The sequence below is a fragment of the Rhinopithecus bieti genome, unplaced genomic scaffold, assembly GCF_001698545.2.
Source record: "Rhinopithecus bieti isolate Rb0 unplaced genomic scaffold, ASM169854v2 scaffold_24999, whole genome shotgun sequence".
In the NCBI taxonomy this organism is placed as follows: Eukaryota; Metazoa; Chordata; class Mammalia; order Primates; family Cercopithecidae; genus Rhinopithecus; species Rhinopithecus bieti.
In genome coordinates this window covers 94452-108950 of record NW_016811342.1, presented here as the reverse complement: position 1 = coordinate 108950, position 14499 = coordinate 94452, and the positions used below count along the sequence as shown (strand labels likewise).

Below are 14499 nucleotides of genomic sequence, written 5' to 3'. Positions count from 1 at the left end.
GATTTTCCAGGTGTTGTGTGTCTCAGTTTCCCTTGACTAGGAAAAGGAATTCCCTTCCCCCTTACGCTTCCTAGGTGAGATGATGCCTTGCCCTGCTTCAGCTCTCACTGGTCGGGCTGTACCCCCTGACCAGCTCCGACTGTCCAACACGCCCCAGTGAGATGAACCCGGTATCTCAGTTGAAAATGCAGAAATCATCCATCTTCTGTGTTGCTCACACTGGGAGCTGGAGGCTGGAGCTGTTCCTATTCGGCCATCTTGGTCACCCCATCCTGTTCTACAATTTCTACTGGGTTCTTTTTTTTTTTGTCTGTGTTCTATTTTTGTTATTGAGCATACTTAGTATCATTATTTTGACATCTTGGTCAGATAATGCAAAGATCTTCTTTTCTTAAAGATTGAGTTTTGGAAATTTATTTCTTCAAGTGGGGTATGTTTCCTGTTTTTTTTTTTAATGTCATGTGATCCTTTTATGAAATTTGGAAACTTAAAAACAGCCATCTAATCTAATGTTTAAAGACTTGCTTAAAGAATGGCTATGGCAATGAGCCAGGCTATAGATTTTTTAGTGCTTCACAAACATGTTCTCAGTTGTGTCTTTGGACTTTTGTGTGTAATTTCTAAGTTAAAGAGATTTTTCCTCATTTTCTTTTCAGATTCTATAATCTTTTGCTTCCCTAGATGACTGTGGCATGGCAATTCCTCTAGTATTAGAACAACATTCACCTTTCTTCTAGCAGATACAGATTAATTCTCATTACTCCATCATTTTCATATTAAGGGAGAGAGACTATTAATCAGAACTTTTTTTAAAAATTTATTTTATTTTATTTTATTTTTTTGAGACGGATTCTCGCTGTCACCCAGGCTGGAGTGCAGTGGCCTGATCTCAGCTCACTGCAAGCTCCACCTCCCAGGTTCTCGCCAGTAGTAGCTGGGACTACAGGCGCCTGCAACCACACCCAGCTCATTTTTTGTATTTTTAGTAGAGATGGGGTTTCACGTGTGTTAGCCAGAATGGTCTTGATCTCCTGGCCTCGTAATCTGCCTGCCTCAGCCTCCCACAGTGCTGGGATTACAGATGTGAGCCACTGCGTCCGGCTTATTAATCAGAACTTTAAACAGATCCATTGTTTTAGATTTCTCCTAAGGATAATACTGGGAGTTGATTGTGTTTTACTTAGACCAATTGCTGTTGAAGGAAAGAAAGGTTGTGTTGCAAAGTCTTTAAGCTAGACGTGGTTACCTTCTGCAGCATAGAAAATATTACTGGAATATGAAACGAGTGGAAAGAATAGCCATACACTCAAATACGTCTGAATGATTTAGCAGATAACACATGTGAAAGGTCCAAAGGTGAAGGAGAAACCCAGAGTTTAAAATGTGGATTGGGAGGCTGTTCTCTAATGGAATTGATTCTTGAAAAGCCTCTTACTGTCATGGAGGACAACTTTTTGATGTATGCTTATTAAGCTTTTGAATTCTTTAAGTCTTTTATCCATTTAATCTGCTGGTGCATTCACAGTGAGAGACAACTCCTTTTTATGCTGTAAGGATCTAAATAATCTAACTGTTCTTCTATTGCTTTGAGGGATCTGGAAAATTTGTGCAAATTTTTGGAGACCACTATTTTTTAAGCTGTTTTTAAAAATCTGTGCGTTATGTTAGATGTCTGTGAGAGGAGTAGGGAGACATTGAGATTTGGTTAAGAGATTTGAGAGAGGCCCGGGACAGACGTCGTATGTTTTCTGCTTTATAATTTCCAGTCAGTTGATCATACAGAAATTGAAAGTGAGAACTTTTATCAGAGAACTTTTATCAGAGCACAAAGCATCTGATTAAGTACAAGAAAATCTAAACGTCTATTTCACTTCAAAAGTATATTTTTCTTAGTAGGAACTAAGCTTAGAAATTTAAATTCTATATGACAGATGCCTCTACTGTGGAATAGTTGATTTTATCTACTCACCTCACAGAATTCCAAAAAACACTACTACCATAGGTTACTCAGAACACTCTCCAGCATATAATAAACTCCAAATTGTTACCTATTTCTTAATAACTTATTTTATAATTATAAATAATTTATAATCTTCTTTACTATGAAGACTACTAGGTTGTCATATATATGTTGTTCTTTCTGAGTTGCTGTATAACAACTATGCCTGTAATTTCACAAGTTCTGAGGTAATGTGCTCAAATGTATATGTTACATAAAACATGAACTAGATAATTAACAGGCACACCATATATTGTAATCTTTGATTTATATGTGTAAGTTTACTAGCATTTTCATCAACTTTTCTCAAACTTTGTCTATGTGATTATATAAATTTATTTCTAATTGTTTATTTTATTTCACACCATATTGTACTGTATTTATGTTGTTTATATTATTTAGTAATGTAATACTTTGCTTCCAGAGGTCGCCTTACCTTTACGTTTTGTGCAAAAATAGCAGCTATACATTAATGACATAGTAAGTATGTCCAGTATTATTTAAGTGCCTATTCATATTTTCTCATCAAAGCTTCCAGCTATTTAATGGTCAGTTAAATCTGTGATAATGGTTGGAAGTGGGTGGGGTTATGAAATTGTAGATGTTTTAGAAAACTTGTGAATGAAAATGAATCCAAGTGTTTCATGTGAAGAAGTTGAGCCATTGCTATCATGCATTCCTGGCTCATGGCAGAAGATTTTGAAGATTAAAAAATAAAATAATCAAAATGTTTCCTCTTTCTAAAAAAAAAAAAAAAAAAGCTTTTTATGAATGATTATAATGCATTTTCCATAGAATGTTATTGCTTTCACTGTATACTAGTGATTCAAACTTTATTGTCTTTAATAACAATGACATGAAATCAATCTAGTTGCCCATCACTGGTGGATTGGATAAAGAATATGTGGTACCTATACACAGTGAAATACTACACAGCCAAAAAAAATTATGTTCTTTGTGGCAACATTGATGCAGCTGAAAGCCATTATCTTAAGTAAATTAATGGAGAAAAACAGAAAGCCAAATACTGTATGTTCTTACTTATAAGTGAGAGCTAAATATTGAGTATACATGGATATAAAAAATGAAAACAGTAGACACTGGGAACCACTAGAGGAGGAAGGGAGGAAAGAGACAAGGCCTGAAAAGGTACCTATGGGGTACTGTGGGTAGTAGTAACAGTATCCAAAACCTTAGCAATACATAATGTACTCATGTAACAAACCTAGACGTGTGGCCTCTGAACCTATAGAAAAAGTTGAAATTGAACAAAAATACCGAAATAAGTGCTCTTTATAAATGTGCACTCACAGTTAAAATGCATGGCTATCTAGAATAATTATTTTTTAGTAGTACACTATGTTGATTCAATATTTTTTGGTTAATTTTTTTGTTAAATTTTGTTTCACTATTTTCTATCTTAGTGGCTCATGTTTTACAGTAGACTATGTCACATTAATTAATTGTTTTTAGTTTTTATTTATGTATTAAAATTTTGTATGCCAATATTTCAACTCTGTACACATTAAACCAATGTTTGGACAAAAGTCAGATGTTAATCAGTCATACATATGTTGCCAATATAGTTATTTCTGTGTTTGTTTGACTGTGTAAATATTACCCCTATTTTATGACTTGTATATTTGCTTTTTTGTTGTTGTTGTTGTTAGTAGTCAATGATTGTTTTGTTCTTAATTGTAAGAAATACAAGGGCCGAGCATGGTGGCTCACAGCTGTAATCCCTGCACTTTGGGAGGTGAAGGCAGGCAGATCACCTGAGGTCAGAAGTTCAAGACCAGCCTGGCCAAGATGGCAAAACCCCATCTGTAGTAAAAATATAAAATTAGCCAGGTGTGGTGGTGTGCGCCTATAATCCCAGCTCCTGCAGAGGCTGAGGCGGGAGAATCACTTGAACCTGGGAGGTGGAGGTTGCAGTGAGCCGAGATGGCATCACTGTAGTCCAGCCTAGTCTTCAGGAGCAGAACTCTGTCTAAAACATAAAAGTTAAAAAAACAATATTTTATACTCTTTAATATTTTCAATCACATATTTAAGCTTTAAGTATATTGACATTTTTAGCAACATATCTTTAGAACATTTTATTTTGTAAAAGAAATATGCTATACACATGAATCCACTACTTATTTTTCCTGTTGTCTGACCCTTTACAAACATCATTCTATTTTCTATTTTTAAGGATGTAACTATTTTAGATATTCCAAGTAAGTAGATTCATACAGTATTTGTGTATGTGTGGCTGGCTTATTTAGCATGTTGCCTTCAAAATTTGTCTTTATAATAGGTATTAGAAGGTTTCCTGCTTTTTAAAAGCTGATTAATATTCCCTTTTTTGTATTTTAAATTATCCATTCATTTGGTAAGGAAAGTTTAAATTGCTTTTACCTATTTTCTTTTGTGTATAATGCTTCAGTATGGTGTACAAATAACTCACTTGACCATATATTCAAGAGTTTATATCTGTGCTGCATTTTGTTTCATTACTTTGGTGTTCTACCTTTACACCAGTACCAAAGTGCTTTGATTACTGTAGGTTTGTTTTGTGTTTGGAAATTGTTAAGCATAATGCTTCCAATATTTTTCTTCTTTTTAAAGATTGTCAGGCTTTTCATGGTCCCTTGAGATCTTACATAATTTTGTGGGTTTTTTTTTTTCTTTTGGAAAAGTAAAATTAAAAATTGAAAAGGGGTGTGTTGAATGTGTGGGCCACTTTAAGCAGCATGGACATCTTCACAGTATTATGTCTTCCAACCCTTGAAAAAGAACATGCTTAAAATTATGTTGCTGGCTGGGTGCGGTGGCTCATGCCTGTCATACCAGCACTTTGGGAGGCTGAGGTGGGCACATCATGAAGTCAGGAGATCAAGACCATCCTGGTCAACATGGTGAAATCTTGTCTCTACTAAAATACAAAAAATTAGCTGGGCGCGTGGTGGTGCATGCCTGTAGTCCCAGCTACTCGGGAGGGGAGGCTAAGGCAGGGAATCACATGAACACAGGAGGTGGAGGTTGCAGTGAGCTGAGATTGTGCCACTGCACTCCAGCCTGGTGACAGAGCAATACTCCATCTGGGCGGGGTGGCAGGTGGGGGAGAGAAAGTGTTGTTTTATTTATTTATTTATTTATTTTTTGAATTTTTCAGCTTTTCTTCTGCTATTGATTTCTAGTTTCATTCCATTTGGACCATAAATAATTGTCTGTAAAATTTCAATTTAAAAAATTGTTAAGACTTCTTTTTTGATGTCGCAGGTCATCCATCTAGAAAAATGTTTCATGAGATATTGAAAAGATGTGTATTCTGCTGTCTGTATACATTTGTTAGGTGTAATTATTTTATAGTGCATTCAAGTTTTTTGTTCCTTCATTGATATTCTGTCTTGCTTTATTTATTACTGAAAGTGGGATGTTGATGTATCCTTCCATTATTATATTGCTGTCTATTTTTGCTTCAGTTCCGTCAATGTTTGCTTTATGTGTTTGGGAAAACTGTCTTGTATTTATAGGTTCTCAGTGAATGAACCCTCTTACTATAATTGAATGTCCTACTTTGTCTCTTGTGAATTTTGACTTAAAGTAAATTATATGAAATATGACAGTTTTCAACTTAATAAATTGTTGCCTCTTCTCCTCTCATTTGGTTAACACTTGAATAAATTGTATTTTTCATCCTGCCATTTTCAGTCTTTTTTTTTTAATTAGATCCGAAATGAGTCTCTTGAAGACACATAGTTAGATCTTGATACAGATCTTGATATAATGATACAGTTAGATTTTTTTTTTTTTCTTTTCATTTTGAAGAATACTTTTGCTGGATAAGTTTCTTGCTTGGACTTTTTTTTTTCCAGTGCTTTAACTATGTCATCCTGCTCCCTTCTTGCCTGAAAGATTTGTGTTCTTAAATTTACTCATAATCTGGCAGAAGCATGCATATAAATAACACATCTCTTTTTTCTTCCTGAATTCCAGATTCTCTTCTTGTCTGTGACTTTTAAATCATTGCTTATGTTGTGTCTTGTTAGAAATCTCTTTGTGTTAATCTTAGTTGAAATTTGCCGAGTTCTTGATTTTCTTATATTTTTTACTAATGTTGAAGTGCATATTAGTCTTTTTTTGTAGTTCTACGCAATTTTATATCTTTCTGTGCTTTTATCTTTTGTTGGTTTCATTTTTGTTATTTCATTTTGTTTTGTTTTGTTTTGTTTCCATTTTACTCATTGAGCATCATTGAGATGTAATTTTGATTTTCTAGGGTAACTTTTTTTCTTTTAAAAGTAGATCTAGACTTTAATTCAAATTGTTTCATGTAATTTTACATCTCCTTTTAAAATAAATGATTTCTGGATATTCATTTTTATCTTTGAGCCATATTATCTTGATGTTTTGTATATGTTGTAATGTTAGGTTGCAATTTGTATAATAAAAAGCCACATGTCAAAATCTGTATTAAGTGACTTTTGTCTGGGGAATATGATACCAATTTTTTAGGCTAGAGATTTTTGGAGTCTCTCAAGCCTGTTCTATGGATGTTTTCTCTGGGCTTGTGTGTTTTTTAGTTTAAAAAGATTCCCCATGGTTTTTTTGTTTTGTTTTGTTTCTTTTGTTGTTGTTTTGTTTTGAGTGTTACTCCTGTTGCCCAGACTAGAGTGCAATGTTACGAGCTTGGCTCATTGCAACCTCCACCTCCTGAGTTCAAGCGATTCTCCTTTCTTCTGCCTCAGCCTCCCAAGTAGCTGGAATTATGGGCACCTGCCACCATGCCCTACTAATTTTTGTATTTTTAGTTGAGAAAAGGTTTCACCATGTTGGCCTGCCTGGTCTTGAACTTCTGACCTCAGGTGGTTTTCCTGCCTCAGCCTCCCAAAGTTCTGGGATTACAGGTGTGAGCTGCCACTCCTGGCCATTCCCTATATTTCTTCCTGAGATCCTGTAGTCACTTGCTATACCCATTGTCTGTCTATGATACTGAAGTCTTTCATCTCTTGTAACAGTCATTTACCTTTGGTCTCATCTGTCTGAAACTGTCAGTGTATACCACCTTTCCTTTCAACACTGTCATGGAATATAGAAATTAGTCTTTGGTAAGGTCTCAGTAAGCCAGAAGCATAGACACATGTGCCACTATTTTATTTATTTTTGGAGGGGGAAGACAGGAGTTTGGAGTCTATAGTTAGAGTCATCATAGGATGAAGAATGATTGTGCTGGGTAAATATGAAATACTTTTATTATGCTTCTCTGTGGTTCTTGGCATTTGCTCACTTGGCATGCTGCAAATGCTTAACTGGTTCTTAGACTTCTCGCAAAGGCATTTTGGTCAGTATATTTCTGTTAGGTTTATATGTCTATAAGAATATAGAGCCTGTGGTATTTTATTGTCATTTTGTTAATGTACTTTGTATAATTATATATTTGTCAAATGTATTCACCTGAGTCTAATGAGGGAGAATTTTTTTTTTTCTCCAGCTGGCTCTTTTCATTTTACTGCAGAGATATTGCCGGAGCATGACATAAAAGATTCATTTCAAAAAGTGATTCTGAGAAAATATGGAAGCTGTGATCTTAATAATTTACATTTAAAGAAAGACAACCAAAGTGTGGGTAATTGCAAGGGGCAGAAAAGCAGTTATAATGGCCTTCATCAATGTTTTTCAATTACCCATAGCAAAACCTGTCAATGTAATAAATTTGGCAGAGATTGCCAGTTGTGCTCAATCTTCATGGAAAATAAGGAAATTTTTAGCACAGAGAAATGCTACAAATGTGAAGAATGTGGCAAAGACTGTAGGTTGTTCTCAGATTTTACTAGACATAAGAAAGTTCATACTGCAGAGAGATGCTACAAATGTGAAGAATGTGGCAAAGCCTTTAAAAAGTTTTCAAACCTTACTGAACATAAGAGAGTTCATACTGGAGAGAAACCTTACAAATGTGAAGGATGTGGCAAAACCTTTACCTGCTCCTCAACCCTTGTTAAACACAAGAGAAATCATACTGGAGACAGACCCTACAAATGTGAAGAATGTGGCAAAGCCTTTAAGTGCTTCTCAGACCTTACTAGTCATAAGAGAATTCATACTGGAGAGAAACCCTAAAAATGTGAAGAATGTAACAAAGCCTATAGGTGGTTCTCAGACCTTGCTAAACATAAGATAATTCATACTGGAGAGAAACCCTACAAATGTAATGAATGTGGAAAAGCTTTTAAGTGGTTCTCGGCCCTTAGTAAACATAAGAGAATTCATACTGGAGAGAAACCCTACATCTGTGAAGAATGTGGCAAAGCCTTTACCCGCTCCTCAACCCTTTTTAACCACAAGAGAATTCATATGGAAGAGAGACCTTACAAATGTGAAGAATGTGGCAAGACCTTCAAGTGCTTCTCAGACCTGACTAATCATAAGAGAATTCACACTGGAGAGAAACCCTACAAATGTGAAGAATGTGGCAAAGCATCGAGCTGGTTCTCACACCTCATCAGACATAAGAGAATTCATACTAGAGAGAAGCTCCACAAGTGTTAAAAATGTGGAAAAGCCTTTAACAAGTCCTCATACTGTTTTCAACATCTGAAATTTAATACTGAACAAATGCAGTATAAATGTAATAACGATGGAAGAACATCTATCATCTTAGAGGGTCTCTAAGAACTTTATGTGTTGCTTATGTGTTGGGTGCATATATAGCCCTTTTCTATTATGTAATGTCCTTCTTTTTTTTTTAATCTATGTTAATTTCAAGTCTGTTTTGTCAGAAACTAGGATTGCAACCCTTGCTTTTCCTGTTTTCTATTTGTTTGGTAGACTTTTCTTTTTCCCCTTATTTTGAGCTTATTTGAGATGGGTGTCTCGATTAAAGCATACCGTTAGATCTTGATTCTTTATTCAGCCTGCCATCTGTGTTTTAATTTGGTTATTTAGCCCATTTATGTTTAAGGTTAGTATTCATATGTGTGGATTTGATTCTGTTATTAGGATCTTAGCTGGCTATTTTGCACATTTGTTTATGTGGTTGCCTTATAGTGTCTGCAGTTTGTATACTTTAGTGTGCTTTTGTAGTGACTGGTAATAGTCTTTCTTATTTAATGCTTTCTTCAGAAGCTCTTATAAGACAGATCTTGTGGTAACAGATTTTCTCAGCATTTGCTTATCTGAATAGGATCATATATATTTTTTAATTCTGAAGCTTACCTTGGTCAGATGTGAAATTCTGTGTTGGAATTCTTTTTTTAAGAATGTTGAATATTGGCCCCTAATCTCTTTTGACTTGTAGGATTTCAGCTGAAAGGTTCGTTGTTTTTCTCATGGGCTTCTTTTAGAGGTGACCTGTCCTTTTTTTCTGTAGCTGCCTTTTAACATACTTTTTCTTTCATTTTGACCTTGGAGAATCTCATGATTATGTGTCTTGAGGATGACCTTCTCATGGGGTATCTTACTGGGGTTCTCCACATTTCCTGCATTTGAATGTTGGCCTCTCTAGGTTGGGGAAGTTCTCATGGATGTTATCCTGAAATATGTATTTCAGGTTGTTTTCATTCTCCCCATCGCTTTCAGGCAATCTCTTGCATCATAGATTTGGTTTCTTTACATAATCCCATATTTCTTAGAGGTTTTGTTCATTCCTCTTTTTTGTTTTTTCACTTTTCTTGTCTGTCTTATTTCAGAAAGCCAGTCTTGAAGCTCTTGCGATTCTTTCTTCTGCTTGGCCTATTCTGCTGTTAATATTTGTGATTACATGATAAAGTTTTGTATTGTGTTTTTCACTTCTATCAGGTTGGCCACATTTTTCTCTAGACTGGCTGTTTTTTCTGTCAGTTCCTGCAGTGTTTTCCCTTCCTTGCGTTGGGTTGCAACTTACTTTTGTAACTCAGTGAAGTTTGTTTCTATCCATATTCTGAATTCTACTTCTGTCATCTTAAGCCTTGCTGGAAACATAATTTGGTCATTTGGATGAAAAAAGTCACTCTGGCTTTTTGTGTTTTTATCTTTGCACTGATTTTGTCTTGTCTTTGTGGGCATATCTTTAAGGTTGCTGACCTTTGAATGGTTTTTTTTTTTGTTTTTTTTTTGTAATCCTATTTGATGGTCTTGAGTATTTGATTGTGGTATAAGATGGATGCAGCCAACAGGCTTTGTTCCTGGGAGTTTTGTTTTGTTTTGGTGGTGGTGGGGGGTGGGCAGTGCTCAGCTCACAACTCAGAGGCTGCATACTGTAACTCCGGGGGACTTGTATTGAGCCCCAACTGTGTTTTCTTGCTCCTTGAGATTTGGAGTTTGCGATTCTGTGGAACCAAGGTGCCACAGCTGGAGCAGAGTGCTGGTGGATATGGGGTTTCTGCCTGTCTTTGGCATTCACCTCACTGGCAGGAGCAAAGCAGCTGGGAGGGGAGTGGGGGATACCTGCTGGAGACTGTGTACTGTTGCACTTAAAGGTGGTGTTGGTATAGGGGAGGATGCTGGCCAGCGAAAGTTTTGATGCCTTTTCTGTGTCCCCCAAGAAGGAGTGATTGTTCAGAGTGTGGGAAGATACCCTGTTCTCCACACAGTGTTAGCACAAAGGCAGGAGTGGAGTTTTCTGGCTCTCTGCCCACCAAAACTTCATCTACAGTGGCAGTTGCTGGGAGTGGCAGGGGCATATTGCATTTCCATTTGCTGGTGGGGCAAGCAAAGCCAAACCTGCCTTTGCAGACATGTGCCAGCAAAGAAATACGGGGAGTTGCAATGGTCTCGGGGGAAGCTGGAGTGTGGGGAAGAAGCGTGGGCTGGTGCAGTCGTAGGGGCTGCCTTGCTGGAGCTTCTCATGGGTCAGGCATGGCCCACCAGTGCAGATGCTGTGGTATGAGCTTCCAGGGTACCTGAGACTGCCCTGTAAGCAGCTGTGGCCAGACTGGGTCCCTGGGAGAGACCAGCAGTTCAAGGAGTGTGCAGTTGGACCAGCTGCTTCTGATTTGCAAGACCATCCTGCAGAAATTAGGCCCAACAGTTCCCCTAGGGCTAAAGTCTCTTATGGGAGAAAGTTGAGCCTGGAGAAATGGCCGTCGCTGGCCACACTTGACTACAGATGCTCTTGCACCAAATCCTCTGGGTACCACATGAGCTGGCTTGCTGCCCCATCTCTTTGCTTGTCTTCTGGGGGCTGCATCTTAGAGAGATGTAGGTCAGCAATCACCCAGTGCAGCCAGTCCAGGATGGAAGATCTGTACTTTTGGCCAAGTTAGGGGTTCACTGTCTGATGAGGAGCAGTGGGTAGTTTGTGGGACCCATGGAGGATGGACTGGCCTCCTCTCCTTGGGTAAACTGCAGGTTGTTTGAGGTGTGAATAAGGCACTTAGGGTTTTGGATTTTTCATGAGTCTGAGGGTGGCAAGGGCAGTAGTACTGCAGAGGCCCCTGGAGGCTCTGTTCAGGGAGTTGCTAAGTTGCTACTGGCTCAATAGCTCTGGCAATGATTGGCTAGTGGCCCAGGCCTGGAGAACCTGCCTCATGAGAATATATGAGAACGGGCACTCACGTAACAGTCTGACGACTTCTGAAGGGCTGCTGTAGTATGCTGGGTGTCCACTGCAGTTTCTGGTCTCCTCGGATGTTCCAGTACCGGAAGTTATCACCACTGAATGCTGCAAAACAGCAACAATGGCAGCATGCCCTTTTCTCTGGGAGCTGCATCCCAGGGAGGTACAGACCTGTTTCCAACCCAAAAGCACCTGTAGGAAGTAGCTGGAAAGCCCCTGTTGAAGGTCTTACCCAGTGAGGAAAACATGATTGGGGACCCCCTCAAGAAAGCAGTCTAACCGTATTTTTGTAGGACAACTCTGCTGTTCAGAGGTACCACTTCCACCCCCAGTTTATTTGGATTCTCCAAAGCCAGAAGGCTGGAAGAGCTAACACACAAACAGCAAAAATGGCAGCTCACTCTTCCTTCTAGGAACTATATCCCAAAGAGGTTTCAAAACTCCATCAACCAAAGAGCGCTGGTGGTGGTAGCTGGAGACCCTCATTGGGAAGTACTTTCCAGTGAGAAGGAATGAAATTGGGGACCTACTTTAACAGGCAGTCTGGCCTCGTCTTTTTAGAGCACCTGTACTGTGCTAGGAGATCCTTTCTGCCCCCAGTCAGCTTGGGCACTTCAAAACCTGAAGGCTAGAATGGCTAAGTTGCCCAACCAGCAAAGATGGTGGCCCACTCCTCTTTCTGGTAGCTCTAACCCAGGGAGGTGCAGTGCTGCTACCAATGGTTGGCTGGAATCTAAGCCAGTAGGTCTTACTGTGTGAGGCATTGTAGAAGTGGGTCCTACAGATCATCACTACTCAGCCCCCTGGATTCTGCCTCTTTCCTATGAGTATGTACAGGGGTGTAACCTCCTGCTTTGCTCAAGTTGCAGCTGCTTTTTCTGGAAGCCTGGAAAGCTAGTATCTAAAGCTCTTGAATTTGCACAGGCCTGAGTAGCTGCTCTGCTAAGACTCCATGTAGCTCTGTGTGTTAAACTGAAGGCCTTGGTGAAGTGGGTCCATGAGGGTATCTCCTTTGCAACCTGAAGGTTGCAAAGATCTGTGGGAGAATTGTGCGTTCCCAGGATCACACATGCACTCACTGCTTTACTGGGTGGGGAGGTTCCCTTGGCTCCATGTTGTTCCCAGGTGGCCCACTGTCCTGCCTTTCTTTACTCCATTCTCTATAAGTTGTTTCTTTGATTATTCCCAATGCAAGTACCTGGATGTTTCAGTTGCAGGTGCTGTATTTGTATACACCTTGCATTCCTCTCTATGAGAACTACACAGTCTAGCTGCTTCTAGTCAGCAGTCTCGATCACTTTTCTCTAAAAGGAACCTACTTTTTTATATTAAAAGGATTCAATATTTTTTCAAAAGCAAATACTGATGTAATTTAATTCTTACATTTGATGCTATGTCTTCATTTCTAGAATTTATGTGAAAACATGGTCAATGATTGCTGCACCAGAGTTATGAGAGGTTCTTCTCTGTTAGATGGACAGATTTATATACTTTCCCATGGAAGGTTAAGTAAACTGAAATCTAAGATACATGAAGAAATCCTAAGTGGAAAGGCCACTTAGTAGTTTACAGCGGTGTCGTAAGTGACAGGATGATAGGAGTGTGGTAAGTGATCAGGATAATAATCTGCTTAGTAAGAGAAACAATTTGAATTTTAGAAGGAAATTGCTTTACCATTTGCAAATTAAGGTTATTAAAATAGAGTGAATTTCAAAATGCCTTTTTAATGACAACATGTGAACTTAATTTGTTTTAATAAACCAAAATTGTTGTTACTGTGTTCAGGCTATTTTACACTGAATATGTATCTTGCCACTGATGATAATTTGTCCCATCTTAACCCAAGGTTACAGGTAACAATATACTGTTGGGTGACAGTGGAATAACATCTCTAGTGATCCCTTTGTCAGTGGTCTTTAACTTAAAATAATTTAGAGAATATGGTTTCTACAACTTACAGTTTTGTTTTGTTGTAACTACAGGTTATTATGAGGGTTGTAACAAAGATTATGAGTATAGTGGAGCTGTGTGTTTCTGAATTCTGAACAACTATTTACAAAATTTTATCCTACTTTTTTCTGTTGAACATATGACTTCTCTGGTCTGCTAAACACATACAGACCTTTAATTTTGTTTTACATGGATTTAAATATACAAATATATCACTATGAAATAAACTTTAGGTGTAACAGATTTATAGAGAAAGTAATCGTATTTGTTTATGGTTGTGTACCTACTTTGAGAAGAAAAGAAAAATATTAGAGTGAAATAGATAATTTTACAAGTGTTGATCAGTTACCAAGATACCAGAAACTTCAAAGATTTTGAAAGCAAATCTATTTTCTCTGCTGTATATTAAATTCATTCATCTAAAATGTTATTGCTCCTGGCTTAGAATCATCTTGTGCAAATTCTATTTTTTTGTTGTTTGTTTGTTTGCCTGTTGCTCGCCATAGACATAATATGTAATTTTCATCTAATTTCATAAAACATTCTTTGTATAATTCCCTCAGAGATTATGAAAGTGACTTTGATAATATTTAATGGTGTTCACAAAATAATTTTCACATGTGAGTAATTTCATAGTGCGTGTATTGTATGTTATTTAGTATATTTTATATTTTGTTTGAAGTAGAGAATGCTATTTAATCCAATTTTTGTTTAGTTATTGTTCATTTTACTTTATAAAATTGACATAATTGAGTTTATTAAATTTATTGAGCCAATTTATTGAAGTAAACAGTTGAATGTTTCATAAGTCATCAGGTCTTTTTGGCATATACATGAAGTAAACAAAGACAATACTAGCTATGTAACAGAAGCTACATAATTAGAAGTAAATATTCTTTTTGAAATTAGCCTGTGGTCTCAGGTGAAAAATGGAAAGTATCTGTTGTAAAAACAATGACATTAATTCTGCATATGAAGAGAGCATAATTGCACCCATGTTGCACAGTTGACTCTCACAATTGAAACA

The 14499-nt window shown here is 37.5% G+C and overlaps 1 protein-coding gene across 1 annotated transcript in view; it reads left to right on the top strand.

The window, feature by feature from the left end:
- LOC108543333 (zinc finger protein 736-like) overlaps positions 1-9442 on the top strand; it is a 48521-nt gene extending 39079 nt beyond the window's left edge. The window contains 1 exon segment of the mRNA XM_017893769.1: positions 7479-9442. Within this exon segment, the coding sequence (XP_017749258.1) occupies positions 7479-8536 (1058 nt within the window). The 3' untranslated portion in view covers positions 8537-9442.
- The last annotated feature ends 5057 nt before the right edge of the window (positions 9443-14499 follow it).